The sequence below is a fragment of the Seriola aureovittata genome, chromosome 8 (genome assembly GCF_021018895.1).
Source record: "Seriola aureovittata isolate HTS-2021-v1 ecotype China chromosome 8, ASM2101889v1, whole genome shotgun sequence".
NCBI classification, from domain to species: domain Eukaryota; kingdom Metazoa; phylum Chordata; class Actinopteri; order Carangiformes; family Carangidae; genus Seriola; species Seriola aureovittata.
In genome coordinates this window covers 21,768,244-21,783,987 of record NC_079371.1, presented here as the reverse complement: position 1 = coordinate 21,783,987, position 15,744 = coordinate 21,768,244, and the positions used below count along the sequence as shown (strand labels likewise).

Genomic DNA, 15,744 nt, shown 5'->3' with positions numbered 1-15,744 from the left:
TCCAGCACCTATCCCACAGAGGTTTGGTAGATGCACCCAAGACTTTGATTAACCAGATGTTATCAGTGTTTTTCACTTGTGACTTTCTACAAAGAACAGTGTCTGGTTGGGGGCCCTCGTCAGGTTTCATTCAGTTATTAGTTTCACATAAGAGAGATGTTTCCTCTATTCACTTCTCACATGGTTTTAAACTGTTTGAAACCCACATAGATTAAACTCTTCAATATCCTCAAAAAAACAAAGATTACAGAAACTTGAATATGGAGTCCTCATAACCATTAAACTGCATAACTGTACAGTAGTAAAATGAGCTCCATCTTAAGTAGCTTGGAACAGTAAAATGCTACTTACATAGTGATTTCACAGTACAAACAGTTAGCAATGTTATATCAGAATACATCAGTCGCAGGGGGCTGAATCACCGTTTTTGCTAATATACTTGAAAGGAGCTATTTTTAAGTTTTGCTCTCCTCGCTAGCATTTATGGCTATTTACATACCAGTCTTGCCTAGAGCTTCAGCCATGGTTGCATTGATGAAACGAGATGTTATAACACACCCTCAGAGCAGCTGCTTCTTCTTCAGGGCAGACTGGACTCTGTCGATTCGACCGGGAAGAAGTGATAGAAATAGAATAGAGTACTTTTCACCTCTGGAGACAGCTCTGAGTGAGTGAGTAAAGGAATGAAGGTTGATGCTGAACTGGCAACATTTCTTCTAGACTGGTAAGTAAACAGCTGTTAATACTAATGTGGGCTATGTAGCATTAGCAAAACCATTGCTTGACAAGAGCCTCGGGCATAGTTGTGTTTACAAGACAAGAGGTTATAATACATCCTGTGAGAAGCGCTACGTCTTCAGGACAGATTGGAGGCTACAGTGAGTTGCTATCGGAAAGTGACATGACAGGCCGGGGGTTGGTTAGTTAGCGTGAGGGAGAGACGTAAAGACGTAATAGAGACAAGAGTTAACATTTGCCTTACTTTTCCACCGTTATACAGCTCTAGGCAAGTAAAGGAATGAAGTTTTATACTGAACTCACAACGTTTCTTCTAGACTGTTAAGTAAACAGCTGTTAATGCTAATGTGGGCTACGTAGCATAACAAAACTTACAAATAGCTCCTTCCAAGTTCTTTTTGCTAATACTGTACTTTACCATGTGCTATAATTTAAGTAGAATTTTCAGTGTAAGATTTTTACTATTAATGGGGTATTTTTAGATTGTTGTATTGTTGCTGAAAGCGTAAAGGATCTGAATACTTCTGGCCCTTAGTTTAACTTTTCTCAGCTTGTGTGTAACAATGAATTTCAGTTATAGTTTATTAAAGGAAGTAGACTATCTAGTGGTGGGTGGAGGGGCCAGCTCTCATTTGCAGAAGTGAAACAGGCCTAAAGAACATTTCAGTGGCAAACGCTATCACATTGGGTGCGCCTAAGACTTACACCCAGAAAAAGCGAAAGAGAGACATCAAAGAAGAGGACAGTCCGCTTGCGCCATGCTGGCCGAAGGTTTTCTCAGAGTGCTGCTTTACAGGGAGGAGAGAAAGTTTGCCTCTGCTTCCAAACGACACAAAACACAGACGCACACTCATCGTCCGGACCCGTTGAAGTGTAGTCTCTCGGAGTCAGACTCTACAGACATACGGACGGATTCAACTGAAGCAGGTAAACAGCTTCATCAAATGTTTTAACATACAGATTACACAAATTACAAATTACCTGAGGTAACGAGAAGTCTAATTTACCATACTCGTTTCAGGAGCTAATTTCACATGGTCTAGTTCTCTTGCTTCCCTTTTACTGAAATGTTCTTGCTCTATCAGAAATTATTTTACTAATGAGTTCATACAATTTAGCAAAAATGACAGACCAAACTAAATTAAACTGAAAACAACTAAATGACCAGTTTATTTTCTGTAATCAGGTTCAAACCAGGAGGAGTTAGACTCCACCCATGCTCAGGGACTGAGAGTGCTGCCTCAAGATCCTGTAGGCCTCTCAATCCCTGGGTGCTCCCCTGCCCTCACCCTGGACCCTGACCCTGTTTACAGCCTTGACGACTGTAGCCTCCTGGAACAGTATCCAGACCTGCAGGTGGTCGACTCAGGCCGCATCTCACACAACCTGCTGAGAGCCACTATCGCTCAGCAGGATTTGTACACTGCTCTCTCTGAAAATCACCAACATCCAGGATGGGCAGCCCAGCAGGAGCCACAAGGGGAACCTGTTTCATCCATACCAGACCAGGGGTATCTGGTTATGGGGGCCAGTGTGAACATCAGCCTGGATCTGCCCGGATCAGGGTTGGAGCCCATGTCAAACTCTGTATTGAATGGGCTGCTGGAGAAACAGCTAGAAGAGGTGTACATGCAGCACCTGACTGACAACTTGGCTCGATGCAACTCCCACCTGGGGAACAGCCTCCTGCACGGCCTGGTGCCGCCGCCGCAGCCCGGCAGCCAGCCGCAGGGGCCAGACTCACTGGAGGCCAGTCTGGAAAGATCAGGAGGAGACAGCGACAAGAAGATTAGTTATCTGAGCACCCAGAACATAGTTCCCTGCTCATCCAACTTCAGCTCCCCTGTACTGAGGATTTCAGAGACTGACAATACTCATCAGTAATGAAACGTGATGAATACATCCTGCAAAAGTATTAAATGTAATGGTTAGTTAAGCTTTTTCATGCCTCTGTACTTCACTCCCAAGTTTACACATACACATGTATAGCTATGATTGTGAAATAGAGAGAAAGCGCAATTCACTAAAATAGTTCATACTTTTATTTTTAACTGTCTACATAGTGAATTTGTTAACTTGCTTGATGAAATGATGCCTCAGATTCACCTGCTCTCATGTGCCACCTGCTGATAGATTGTTGTACTACAACACACTGAATTTACCTGTTATACATGAGAATTTCTTTTACTGACATTATAAGTGGGTGTCTGATAGGCAGGTAAGATGATAGAGCAAACTGTAAGATCATTCTGCACATTGGGGAAACCTTGTAGGCATGTATCCTGCAAAATAATCCCTACGGTATAAATAAACTAAAATGAAAAAATCTTGTCTTCTGCTTTGACAAGGGAAATAATAAAGAAAATATGCTCATTGTTTCTTTCTGTACCAGAATACAGCAGGAAATATATGATGTATCATGAGCTGAAGGACACATGTAAATGCCACATTTCTAAATGTGGAACTGAAATCTGATATCAATCTCAAATTACAGGTTACAGGTTTTTTTTTTGAAGATTAACAGATTAACAACTCCGTCATTAAAGTTCTGAACCTTTTCTGCTGTTTCAGTTTCAGGTAATGACAAAAATTATACAAATCCAGTGCCAATTTTGTTTTCAATGGACCAACTGCAGCTGATGATACGTTACCTGATGATAACTTAATCTTGATATTTTTGTTTTTAAATTAGGAAGACAGTTGTCTTCTGTCTATTATATATTTTGACTTTACTATGAAATATAATTAAGGTTTTGCCTGCTCCACAGATCTCAGTGAGGTCCAGCATGAGCTGACGGAGGAACAGCCTAAAGATTTATGATGCCTCTGCCTGCTTAAGGTTGATTTGTAACCTTTGAGGCTCAGATCCTCACGTCTGGGCCTCTCAGAGCTCCCACAGTGAGGGTAATGGGGATCCAATAACATGCACTAAATCACTTGGCTTTTTGGAAACCTAAGCCACTTCACTTATCTATGCTAAAAGATGGAAAATAAAGATTCCCAGAGTTTCTTTTCTGTAATTAACAGATTTGAGGTGACGGTTTCTAATCAGACTTTGTTACATACAATGTCAGTGAAGAGATTGGAGCATTTATTAACTGCTAATCTGAAAATTAAACGCAAAACAAAAAGGAGATTTTACCCTTGGGAGATGTATAACCAAAACGGCTTATTCACTTATTATAAGTGAGCGGGATCCAGGATCCTTGTGTTGTGCCTGCTGGCTCACTGGGACGCTGAAAGAAACGGAGCCACTGCTAACAAAATCTGAATCACCTGTGCTTTTCCTACTGTGACAAGTCAAAATGTCTGCAGTGATAAAGGTTCACTGAGGAGAGGCAGCCAAGCTAACTTCATGTTAGTATTGCAGAGGGCTTCAGAAATGTAGACAATGTCACATTCAGACCTTTAAGGGAAACTTGAGTCAAAACTATAAATTCTAGAGGCTGCACAACTTCAGATCCAAACATTTCAAAGTGCAGTGAAGATCTGCTATCAACACAGTTATATTATATTATATATCAACAAGTGATATTACTGTCCATGTACAAGAATTGTACTAGTATTGTATTGTATACCTGCATGGGCACATTTGCATAGTTACTCAGTGTTTACAGCAACAGACTTAATTCACTGCAGACATTTCGACAGCAGTCATTATTCTTGTTATTAATTACGCCTGTGCTTTTCCTGTTTCATCAAAAACAAACCAGTGTAATATCACTGGGAGCCAATAGTCAGAGTAAGAGATGAAAAAAAATCTTGACTTAGCCCTTAAGTCACATGAGAAGACACCACTTTCTCATAAGGCATCTTTAATAAAGATTTTATAGAATGGTCCTTATGCTCTGCAGCTCTTTTCCATAAGGCGTTAAACTCTCCACTGAGCAAACAAACAAAGCAGGCGATATCTGAAGAGGTCTGGCATCCTAAAACTTGTTCTTAACAGTGACTTATTAATCACGAATACGTTTATTTAAGAAAACGTTTAGTTACAGCAACAACAAAGTTTAAAAGCATGCGTCAGCAGAAAGTGTTAACAACGTCACTTTCTCTTTTTTGAGCTCTGGTTTTTATTATTCTGCAATCTGTGATTGCTTTATTTTTATTACTACCTAACTAATTTCAATTTCAAATGGCAAGCTATTCCCTGTGTGGTGCTCTGAAAAACTGGTTCATTTTCAATATCTGTGGTTATTGTTTCATCAATAATTCATCATTAAACAGATATTAGAAAAAGACAAAACTGAGCTTCAGTCTGTTCATTTGGAGCAGAGAAGAACGTGAAACAACTCTCCAAAAGCTGCAAGAGATTTTAAAACTGGAGAAAAATATTTTCACATGCCATCTGTTTGAAATTTTGTTAGTCACAAAAGCTGCACATGCAACATATTTTTAATATTAAGAGCATATTTGTTGTGTAGATGACCTGCACAACTAAATTCACTAACCCCATTATTGAAGCAAAAGCGTTATTCTGATAGCAGTCCTCATGTTGGCCATGAAACTGACTAGACTGTGGGCATATTGAGATGATGTATGACAACATAGGAAGATGACAAGCTCTGAAATTAATAATAAGACCCTGGAAGGGAAAGATATTGTCTTGGCTGCAAATTAAAATCTTTTTGAGGATGTTTGTTCATTTCAGATAAAAAATCTCATGAACTCCATGATGTGCTATTCTAACCTGTTTGTTTGTCTGAAATGTGTGATATGTGGTGAGTTTACCATTCCAGTTATATCTGCACATATCTGGATATTAGAAATTCAAGAAATGAAGCATTGCCGTCACTATATTATACTTTTTCATGTCTCAGTATTAGAAAACAAAAGATGTCACCAGTCATTTCAAATTATGTAAACTAATTTGCGTGCATGTGTGTGTTTGTGTGTACGCGCGTGTGTGCGTGTGTGAGTGTGTGTGTGTTGAGCTCTGTACTGCTGGTTAGATATCATTGCTAGCTCAGGGATTCCTGTGCACATTAGTGGCTGCATGAGTTGTGGTCAGGTTGTTTTGTGTTGGTGTGTGTGCGTGTGTGTGTGTGTGTGTGTGTGTGTGTGTGTGTGTGTGTGTGTGTATGTGTGGTGCTGTTTGCCCTCCCCCATGTCCATAACCCCTTTCCCATTCTCTCTCTCTGTCTCTCTCCCTCTCTCTCCTGTTGTCCCAGCATGGCCGCAGGATGGCTGCTCTGTGGACTCTCTCTCTGCTGCTCTCTGTCTGCCTGGGATGTTTGGGCCTGACACCCCCAGCTGACTTCCCTCAGCCCCACATTCAGCCCCCCTCGCTGGGGTTCAACAGCAGCGATGGTGGCCTGTCCGTGGATCTGCCCATGGCTCTGAGGGTTTTCAGCGTGGACTACCACCATGTGCAGGCTCCCTTTGAGATCGTGCTGTGGATCATGCTGGCCTCACTGGCCAAACTGGGTAAACCTCAGATTTACTTCGTACAAGCTAACTTTGATTGGATATCACAGGTGGTTAGATGTTGTAATAGGTGTAAAACTGAACAGAGAATGTGGGAGTTACAGAATGTGACATTCATTCAGGGGTGGGAATGTTAATAAATGTTACTTTTTTATAGTGATGTTTAAATTTCTGTTACTTTCAGATCACTTACTTACTTACATTTCAAATATAAAGCCAAAAAAGGAAAAAGTTTGAATAAAATTCAGCTTGTTTATATCACATAAACAATAAAGGAGAATTTCTCTGTTCCACATTTTACAAAGAACTGGAACTTTAGTGCTTTTGTGAACTTCTTAGTTTCATTTTCCCTTTCTGTAATTGTTCACAAAAAGGCATTGTAAAGGAAACCAACAAGAGCATCTTGTTAACAGCCAACTCCATCATTATAAGAATTTGTTTATGTGTGTGATGTGGAGAGAGTGTAAATTCTTGCGGCTCAAACAGTCACAACTCTGTTAAATCGAACTGTTGTGACGTCCTTTCAGCTGTTCTTCTCTCTCTCTCTCTCTACCCCTCAGGTTTCCACTGGTCTGGTCGAGTCCCTGCAGTCGTCCCAGAGAGCTGTCTCCTCATCATGGTGGGCCTCCTGGTGGGAGGTGTGATATATGGTGTTCGTCACTCTGCTCCCCCGACTCTCAGCGCTGATGCTTTCTTCCTCTTTCTGCTTCCGCCAATCGTCTTGGACGCAGGATACTTCCTGCCAGGGAGGCTGTTCTTTGAAAATCTCGGTACCATCCTCTGGTCGGTACACTGTCAATGTTCGATATGTCTGAGTACAAAAACTGTTGAATACACTTTGTGTTTGGGAGGACACTTTCACTAAACATTTTAAAACTTTTAGACAGAGTTCTGTTTTAAATAGAAAGTTAAATTCTCCAGTTTGGATTATCAAGTTCTAAAATGTGCCAAATATGTCTATGTCACAGGGAAATATATATTGAATTTTGCATTGAACATACGTGGTGTAATTGAAGCCCTGAAACAAGCAGCTAAAAATATGATGGAGAAAGAAATGATGTTCCCATCAGCATCAGCTGTATTTTGTGCTTAGTGCTTATTAGCTAATGTTAGCATGTTAGCACACTAAACTAAAATTGCGATCATGGTAAACGTTGTTGTTGTTTGTCATTGTCAGAATGTTAGCATGCTGACATTAGCATTTAGCTAAAAGTATTGCGTGTTTATGTACAGCCTGACCCATAGACTCCCCTCAGTTTTGGCATCTTTCAGCTCATTGTTTTGGTTTTATTCTCCCACACTTCTACAACTGTTTGGTAAGAACCTGTTCTCCATATCAACTATAAGGTGATGATGTCAGTGTTGTTTACAGCTTGTTGCACTGCCCACAAGTGACACAAAAAATGAAATAATGCAGATTTAAAGAGTTCATAAAGTTTAAAGAGTTTAAATTTAAGAGTTATATTGGGAACACGTGACTTCATTGGGTGTTATGAGGCCTGTATACTGTAAAGCTGTTGATTCTGTACATATTTCCAGGTATGCAGTCCTGGGAACCTTATGGAACGTGCTGGGCATCGGCCTGTCTCTGTACGGTGTGTGTGTGTTGGCCCAGAGCTCTCTGGGAGACGTCTCTCTGCTTCACTGCCTGCTGTTCGGCTCTCTGATCGCTGCTGTCGACCCTGTGGCCGTGCTCTCTGTCTTCCAGGAGATGCATGTTAACGAACAACTGCATATCTTGGTGTTTGGAGAGTCGCTGCTCAACGACGCTGTTACTGTGGTGAGGGGAGAGGTGGTGTTTATGCGTGTGTGTGTGTGTGTGTGTGTGTGTGTGTGTGTGTGTGTGTGTGTGTGTGTGTGAAATCAAATATTTTATTGTGTATGTAATACACTTCTTTTCCCATCAGGTCCTCTACAAGCTGTTTGAGTCCTTTCTCCGTCTGCCATCAGTGTCAGGGCTGGATGTGTTGCTGGGTGGGTGCAGGGTGGTGGTGGTGGGCCTCGGTGGCCTGTGCGTAGGCCTCTTCTTCGGCCTGTTGGCAGCCCTCACCTCGCGGTTCACCTCCAGAGCCCAGGTCATCGCCCCGCTCTTTGTCTTCCTCTACTCCTACTTGTCCTACCTGACCTCAGAGATGCTTCACCTCTCTGGCATCATGGCGTGAGTGCTGCTGAGCATTAACTCAACCTAAAACACTTCCTTTTGTAAATGTTTTGTTTGGTAAAATTTGATTTTGTTTAACAGTCTTTGTTCCTTCACCTTCCTGTAGCATTGTGACCTGTGCCGTCACCATGAAACAGTATGTGGAGGCTAATGTGTCAGAGCGCAGCAACACCAGCATCCAGTACTTCCTGAAGATGTGGAGCAGCGTCAGTGAAACCTTGATCTTCATCTTCCTGGGTGTGTCCACCATACAGGACGTCCATATGTGGAGCTGGCCCTTTGTCTGCTCCACACTGCTGCTCTGCCTCGTGTGGAGGGCCACAGGTAACTTTAAAAATCATTCCTGCACTTTAAGCTCATTTTTTTCATGTCTACCAATGTACCAATGATGAACAGTTGACAAAGGGAAGCCTCAGGGATTACTTCAGGGACACTTGCATCAAGCCGGCATGTCGTAGTAAAAAACATCACAAAACAGGAAAACGCCGACCAGTTTCAATCCACACTTCATCAGGGAGGAGTAAACCAGAGTGGAGTGTCGTGATTCCACATATAGGCAATTAATGGCCGCGGAGGTTAAACCAGCATGTCACACAGTAAATATACAACATGTAGACTATGTTGAAAAGAAGCTAAAACTCACAGTAACAATTATGATCATAACGATAAAAGTAACAGTAAAAAATATCCACAATAACACCAGCAACGATGACAGGAGGATGAAAGTCACGTCTGTGTTTCTGAGAATTATATGTATGCATAATGAATGAAATAAAGACATCATTATCCGCCCAGTATTATACAGAACTGTGTACTAACCCTCTTCCATGAAGGAACTCACTGCTCTTTGGAATATAGAGACTGTAATTGGAAAAAGACTCATCACTTTCTATATGTTACCTAAAGTTCATAAATAATTAAAAGAGGCCCACTGTGGCTGCAAATGGGACCCATCACAGTTTACAGTCTACCATTTAAAAGACTATGTTCCTAAGATATCGTCATATGTGCGGGATGCTACAGATGATATTGCCTGGGACTTCATGGGTATTATAGAAGCATTATATACTAATATTTAGTCATTCATATCTGCCAGACAGAGAGGGGAGAGACACCCCCTACAGGTTTCATTGTGGAACTTACTAAGTGGGTGTTGAATAATAATGTTCCCCTGTTTCAAGACCAGTTGTTCAGGAAATGTAAAGGGACGATTATGGGGGTTAGCTTCGCCCCAGAATACGCTCTCATCTATCTTGGACTTTGTGAGTCTGAATATGTCTTTAACCCTGAAATGAATCGCTTTAGTGACAACATAGAAATATATTATGATTTCTTCTTTATAAGGTTAGTTGTAAGGATTTGATGAATCTCTATAATTATCTTTATAACACTAATAAGAACATAGAAATCAACTATTGAACACTATAAAGAGAGGCTCCATTTCCTAGATTAAAACCATCTAACCAATGAGATGATGATAAATTACATACTTTTTCAGTGGTTGAGAAGGATCTGTGACCTGCACTCAGATTTTTAGACAGATCATATAAAAAGACCACAATCTCCACAGCTCAGGCTAAGGCGGCCTCTATTGGACGTCATCACTTCCTATAATAATCAAACAGACACAGAAAAGACGCCTCAGATATACAGTGAATTACTACAGAGAGAGACTTACTACATTTTTTAATTCAATGCTTTAATTTATCTTCTTAATGAGGAAATAGATTTCAGATCTTTTTCAGATCCATCGTTGCTGGTGTCATAGTGGATATTTTTTTATTGTTACTTTGACTGTTATGATTATAATTGTTACTGTGACCATTAATTTTGTTTCTACCTAGTCTGATTGTTGTGTATGTGTGTATATTTATATTTAGTATAGATAACAATATTTATCATATTTCATTTGCCCCAAACTAACAAAGGCACTTTAACCTCCTAAGACCCGAACTCTATTCTTTGCTATTTAGGCTGATTGGGACCTGAGAAAAATGATGTCCACATATGAGGACATTAGTTTTAAATTTCGATTACTGAGTGGCAGTATAATATCCTCATATGTGGTCACCAGGCCCTTGTTGAGAAAAAGTTAGTATTGTGGTCTAGAGAACCCAAAATGTGAGGTCCACATATGTGGACGCCAGGTCCTAGGAGGTTAATTACATCAATGGCTCAGTGCGAGTGTGACTGAAGTAAGGCCAGAGGCTTCCCTTTGTCCACAGTTGACCAGTTTAACTTCTAGAGCACCTTGCATTCACCTGGACTTTACTACTTCATAACCCTGAGAACCTGGTAATTCTCATTTGCCTTCGGAAACTCTTGATAAATAGTTGTCAAAATGTTGTCAACATCTTCCCCCTCCTCTCGAGGTGTTCTGTTGCTGACCGCTGTGGTGAACAAGCTCCGGAGGAATGCTGTGACCTTTAGAGATCAGTTCATCATCGCCTACGGTGGCCTGAGAGGGGCGATCTGTTTCTCCCTGGTCTTCCTCATCGATGACTTCCCAAAGAAAAGACTCTTCATCACAACAACCATTGTGGTCATTCTCTTCACTGTCTTTGTACAGGTGGAAGAATAATGTCAAATGTGAATGTGGAAGAAAAACCAGTTCCTGTATTTATTATTTGTCTTGGACATGTTTGGTTTCATGGGGTATTTTTGTGGTTATATTTGTCTGGTTTCCAGGGGATGACCATTAAGCCTCTGGTAGAGCTGTTGGATGTGAAGAGGAAGAAGAGAGCTCTGCCTACTGTCAGTGAGGAGATCCACAGCAGGGTGAGAAATTACAGCAATCACAGTGAAGTGCAGCGTCTGTAATTTAGAACACCAATATTACAGTGTACGGCCATTTTATTTATAGCTCAGAATTTAATTAATACATCGCCCCAATATAGCTAGGTTTACCTTTGTGACTCACCAACAAGAGCATGTGTTGTAGCTTTATTCAAAATTTTATATCAGCTTCACTGTATTTCAATTTTCTTACTTTTGGGAACACATTACTACACAATGTACACAATGTACTTTGTGCATGTTTGTGAATTACTTTGTAGGAGTTGCACATGCAGGGATGGCGTTGTGGGTATAGTGCGCAGATTCACATCGCATTTGAAAATACAAATCATGGCACAAAGCATATGGAACAATGTATTTAGAATCAAGACAAATATATGAATGATACGTTGATATCATGTCTCTTCTCAGCTCATTGATCACCTGCTGGCCGGGATAGAGGATGTGGTTGGTTACTGGGGGCAGCACTACTGGAAAGACAAGTTAGTTTCACTTTATTTTACCTTCTCCATGGATTTCCCCTGACATGTGTGGCGGGGCATGTTCATAAGAATAGGACCAGAAATCACCAGTAGATGGCAGCAAACACCACATGCAAAAGTTTTTTGATCATTTTCCACATTCAACTGGAAACTAATGCATGTTGTGTGTGTGTACCTGTGTGTGTGAGTGAGGTTTGAGCAGTTCAACAGAAAGTACCTTCGTCGTTTCCTGATCCGTGAGGACCACCAAGCTCGCTCCAGCATCCTCAGAGTTTACCAGGAGCTGGAGAGAAGGGAGCAGAGAGGAGACGAGGAGGCACCCCCAATGTGAGAAACTATTTTTTGTTACTTTATATCAGCATCTTGCACAGAAAGGAGTCCTAAAAACAGTGAGAAATGTTTCATGACCATCATGATTATCTGTGTTGCTTCAAATCTTAAAAAAAAAACACACTGCTCCTCGATGGTGAACCCTGGTTCAACGCAAATAATTTGTGAGATTCCCTCACAACAATATATGCATTTGTTTGAAAGTCAAAAGTAATAGAATAGAAACACTTTCCCTGTCAATTCTGATGGTTTCTCCTACTTAAGACCCCAGTTAAAACACTGAAGCTGATTGAATATGTGAGTCTTCACTAGTGGTGTAGTGGTGCCTGGTGAAATGGGTATCCTATTAATTTATGCCCCATTTTTTTTAAAGCAGCCCATCCAGTAAAGGATAAACACCCTGTGTTATAAACAGTGACATGTACGACTACAATTTAATTCACCCAATAATGGGCCAGCAGTATTTGCTCGTTGTCACTTGAGTTCTGCTGCTTGACATCAGGGAGTTAGGATCATTATGAATTTAACATTACTACAGAAGAGATGCAGATTTTTGCAATCAATACTGGCCCACAGACTAGGTGATGCTGTCTTAGTGGGGCAGGGTGCAGTTGTGGGTGCTGGGCTATTGTTACTTGAGCTTCTGGCTAACAGCACCGATGTAGCATCATTGTAATTCTTAAAGCAAATTTTTGTTTCAGTATTTTTCTTCATTTCCCCTATTAATTTCATTAATGAAAATAAAGAGGACTTTTTCTTTTTTTTTGCACTATTATAGAGGTGAACCAACAGGGCAGGTAGGCAGCAGGTGATTTCTTTTTCCCAGGTTGGCGAAGCGCAGGCCTAACCCTAACCCTAATCCTAACCCTGATTGGCTTATCTTCATATTCTTACCCCAACCCTAACCAATCATTAAGGTGCCAATCAGAGGCTGAGTAGGGTGGGTCATGCCACTGCCGAAATAAGTAGGTATACGCCGTTCACTTGCATATACTCTACACTGCACCACTGGTCTTCACAACACAGCTTTTGGCTACATCATTGTGAACCTTCACACTTTACTTTAGAGTGGACCCTCGCTCTCACAGCCGTCCTCTCTTACCCGAGGAGATGGACAGCATCAGGCGTATCCTCTCCAGAAACCTTCATAACTTCAACAATAAGGTAAATTCAGAACTTTTGGCATGAAAACAATATTTTCATAGCATTATGATATTAGACCAGAGAACTTCTACAGGCATGTGCTATTCATATGTCCTTTTCTGGGTTTGTGTGTGGTCTGACTCCAGCAGACGCCGGCTTACAGCAGACATACTTTGCATCAGTACGCTACCACGGAGAAAACAAGGAGACCTCTTCACAGACACCAGAGTCTGGGAGAGAGATACTCATATAATACAATCACACACTGGTCACAGGTACTGTATGCATGTAAACACGCAGGTTTGCCTGAATTAACATGTCATTAAGCCTTATTTTGACTCATTTTTCTTGAAACAAGAAAAAAATGATAACATAGTAATTCCATGTGTGGAGTTTAATTCCAAAATGCTAAATACTTCATCCACTCTGCAGAAAGAAACTGCCACATGAAGTTTATCGGGCAGTGTTTGAAGATATAAATGATGAAGTGTATTTTGTCATGTTAGGATAAATACAGTATGGTAGATTAATATTTTTCTAAAGAAAAGACAACTTTTTTTAAAGGTACTATATGTAAGAACTGTGTTACCAGATTGTGAACAGATTGTAACATAACCAAAAAAATCTTTTTTTCCCGACTTTATCGATTGCGTATAACAGCCTATGGATTTCTATCTAAAAGACTTTTCCAGGAAAATTGTGTCTAAGGATGTGACGTTTATACTCGCTCCAGAGTGCCTTATCGCCTCAGTGCCTCTCTTCTGCTTCCCTACAGGGCCAACACTGTGCGACACTAGCTAACGTTTAGAATTGGAGTCCTCTAACGTCAAACAAGACCGGCTCCCAACAACAAAATGTCTGTTCTTTAGAACCTGTTACTTTGTAGGTTTTATGTGCATTATCAAATTATTACTCATCCCACTCCTATCATCTGTTTATGTTAGTTTAGGATTATTGTTGTCTCAACTCACTGCCAGACACATTGAGTACATTAACATAACTTGTCAGATCTATTCTATTATACTGAAACATTAGCACATCTACTTAGGGAAATGAGAGTTGTGATGGAAAATATCACATCAATTATGAAGTGTGGTAGTTCACCTTATTTATAATATTATGCCCTGTTCACCAACAGTTAGTGTTAGCATCCAGCAAATTATTGACATTGCTGAGACTCTGAGTTAAAGCTAGACACACAGCAATTGATAAAAGCTGGCTAGTTAGCTAACGCAAATATATCAAATAAATGCAGTCAGTATATCATGCAAAGAGAATGGATTAGTTCAAAATCCCTATAGCCTATATTGTGCTAACTAGCAAGCTGATCACCATATAGCTTTATAGATCCTATTTCAGAAAAACGTAACGTTAGTCGAACTATAGTCAGTTCATTGCCAGTCCTTTCGCCACACTTCTCTTTAGTGATGTGACAGCGCTGGAGAGTCACATAGTCTAAAATATAATATCAAACTGACATCGTGGGGACATTGTTTCAGGTAGCTATTGTCACATTTCACTGTGTTTCCATTGTTACAGCGGGAGGATAGAGAGTTCGATGGATCACACAGAGTGAGAGCAGGACTCAGCAGGTCTCACACAGGTAAAGTGCGAAACATATTAACCACATATTAAAAGCAGGTTCTCCGTCCAACATCTACCCTGGACTAAGATCCCAAGGACTTTTATGCACAGATTTGATTGAAATACTGCTGCACAATGAAAATAGATTACAGAGAGTTCAACAGAAAGACTGTTTTTACTCAATTTATGTTTCAAGAAATGATTGTTTTATCCGCGCATCTGCTCTCTCTCAAGTTTTCAGTACTCACCAAAAAACACATAATATAACACAGAGTATAGAGACATATCATCAGATTGTCCCTTGTCTCGCTCCTCCTTCCCGCCTTTGACCCTGACAACCGCAGTTTGACTCTTCTGACTTTGTGGCTCTTGAGTCCACTTTAGCCTCTCCTCTCTCGCCAGTGTGCTCCATAAGCCCAAGGCCCATCCTCCAGGATTCATCAGTCCCAACAGCCTCAGCTCAGACTGGGCAAGTGGATCCAAAATCATCAGCTGCCAGAGAGGATCGGATCTCTCCCCAGCATCAAATACCCGTGGGAAGAACCCCTAAGAAACATCTCAGCTTTGTGTTGGAGAACGAGAAGTAGCAATGAAGACAGACTGTGAGAAAGAAAAAGAGAGGAAAAGACATGTAAAGCAATGAATTCTGTATGTTCAGCCATTTTAAAACGGCTCCATAAAGTAATAAGTTACTATTTGTCGGGTGCAAGACTGGGTTGATGATCGGTTTTAGCCAATTACGGACATTTTCCAAATGAAATTATTAAACTGGGTTCAATTATTCACCTTCAGCTTTTATCATTTTGAGTGTTTGCCAGCCACAATAAAGCTTTCCTCAGCTCCATGTTTCACCTTTTGAACAGCTCTGGTGGAGGTTTGAGGGTCATTTACATCTCCGGTCTAATTCATTTTCAAAGTGGCTCTCCAAGAGTTACACCTCCTTTAGAAATACCTTGCAGTCATAAATGCTGATAGTCGCTGTCCACATTGTAACACACACACAAACCAATACTGTCTCTCCTTGTTTTCTTTATAAATGCACAGCACACCCACTGGTAATTTGACAAGGACAGCCTTCCTAAA

At 40.8% G+C, this 15,744-nt stretch overlaps 2 protein-coding genes across 2 annotated transcripts; both read left to right on the top strand.

The window, feature by feature from the left end:
• The first annotated feature begins 43 nt into the window (after positions 1-43).
• Positions 44-15,446, top strand: LOC130174080 (sodium/hydrogen exchanger 2-like). Its single transcript, XM_056383691.1, has 14 exons — positions 44-724; positions 5,910-6,165; positions 6,726-6,948; positions 7,705-7,945; positions 8,073-8,323; positions 8,433-8,650; positions 10,699-10,895; positions 11,015-11,104; positions 11,534-11,604; positions 11,797-11,931; positions 13,002-13,098; positions 13,224-13,352; positions 14,617-14,680; positions 15,064-15,446. Exons 2-14 carry the CDS (start codon positions 5,922-5,924, stop codon positions 15,246-15,248), a joined length of 2,145 nt encoding a protein of 714 aa, XP_056239666.1. The 5' UTR covers positions 44-724; positions 5,910-5,921; the 3' UTR covers positions 15,249-15,446.
• Positions 721-3,248, top strand: si:dkey-237j10.2 (uncharacterized protein LOC568721 homolog). The gene is made up of 2 exons (XM_056383689.1): positions 721-1,665; positions 1,925-3,248. Exons 1-2 carry the CDS (start codon positions 1,497-1,499, stop codon positions 2,620-2,622), a joined length of 867 nt encoding a protein of 288 aa, XP_056239664.1. The 5' UTR covers positions 721-1,496; the 3' UTR covers positions 2,623-3,248.
• Positions 15,447-15,744: the final 298 nt, after the last annotated feature.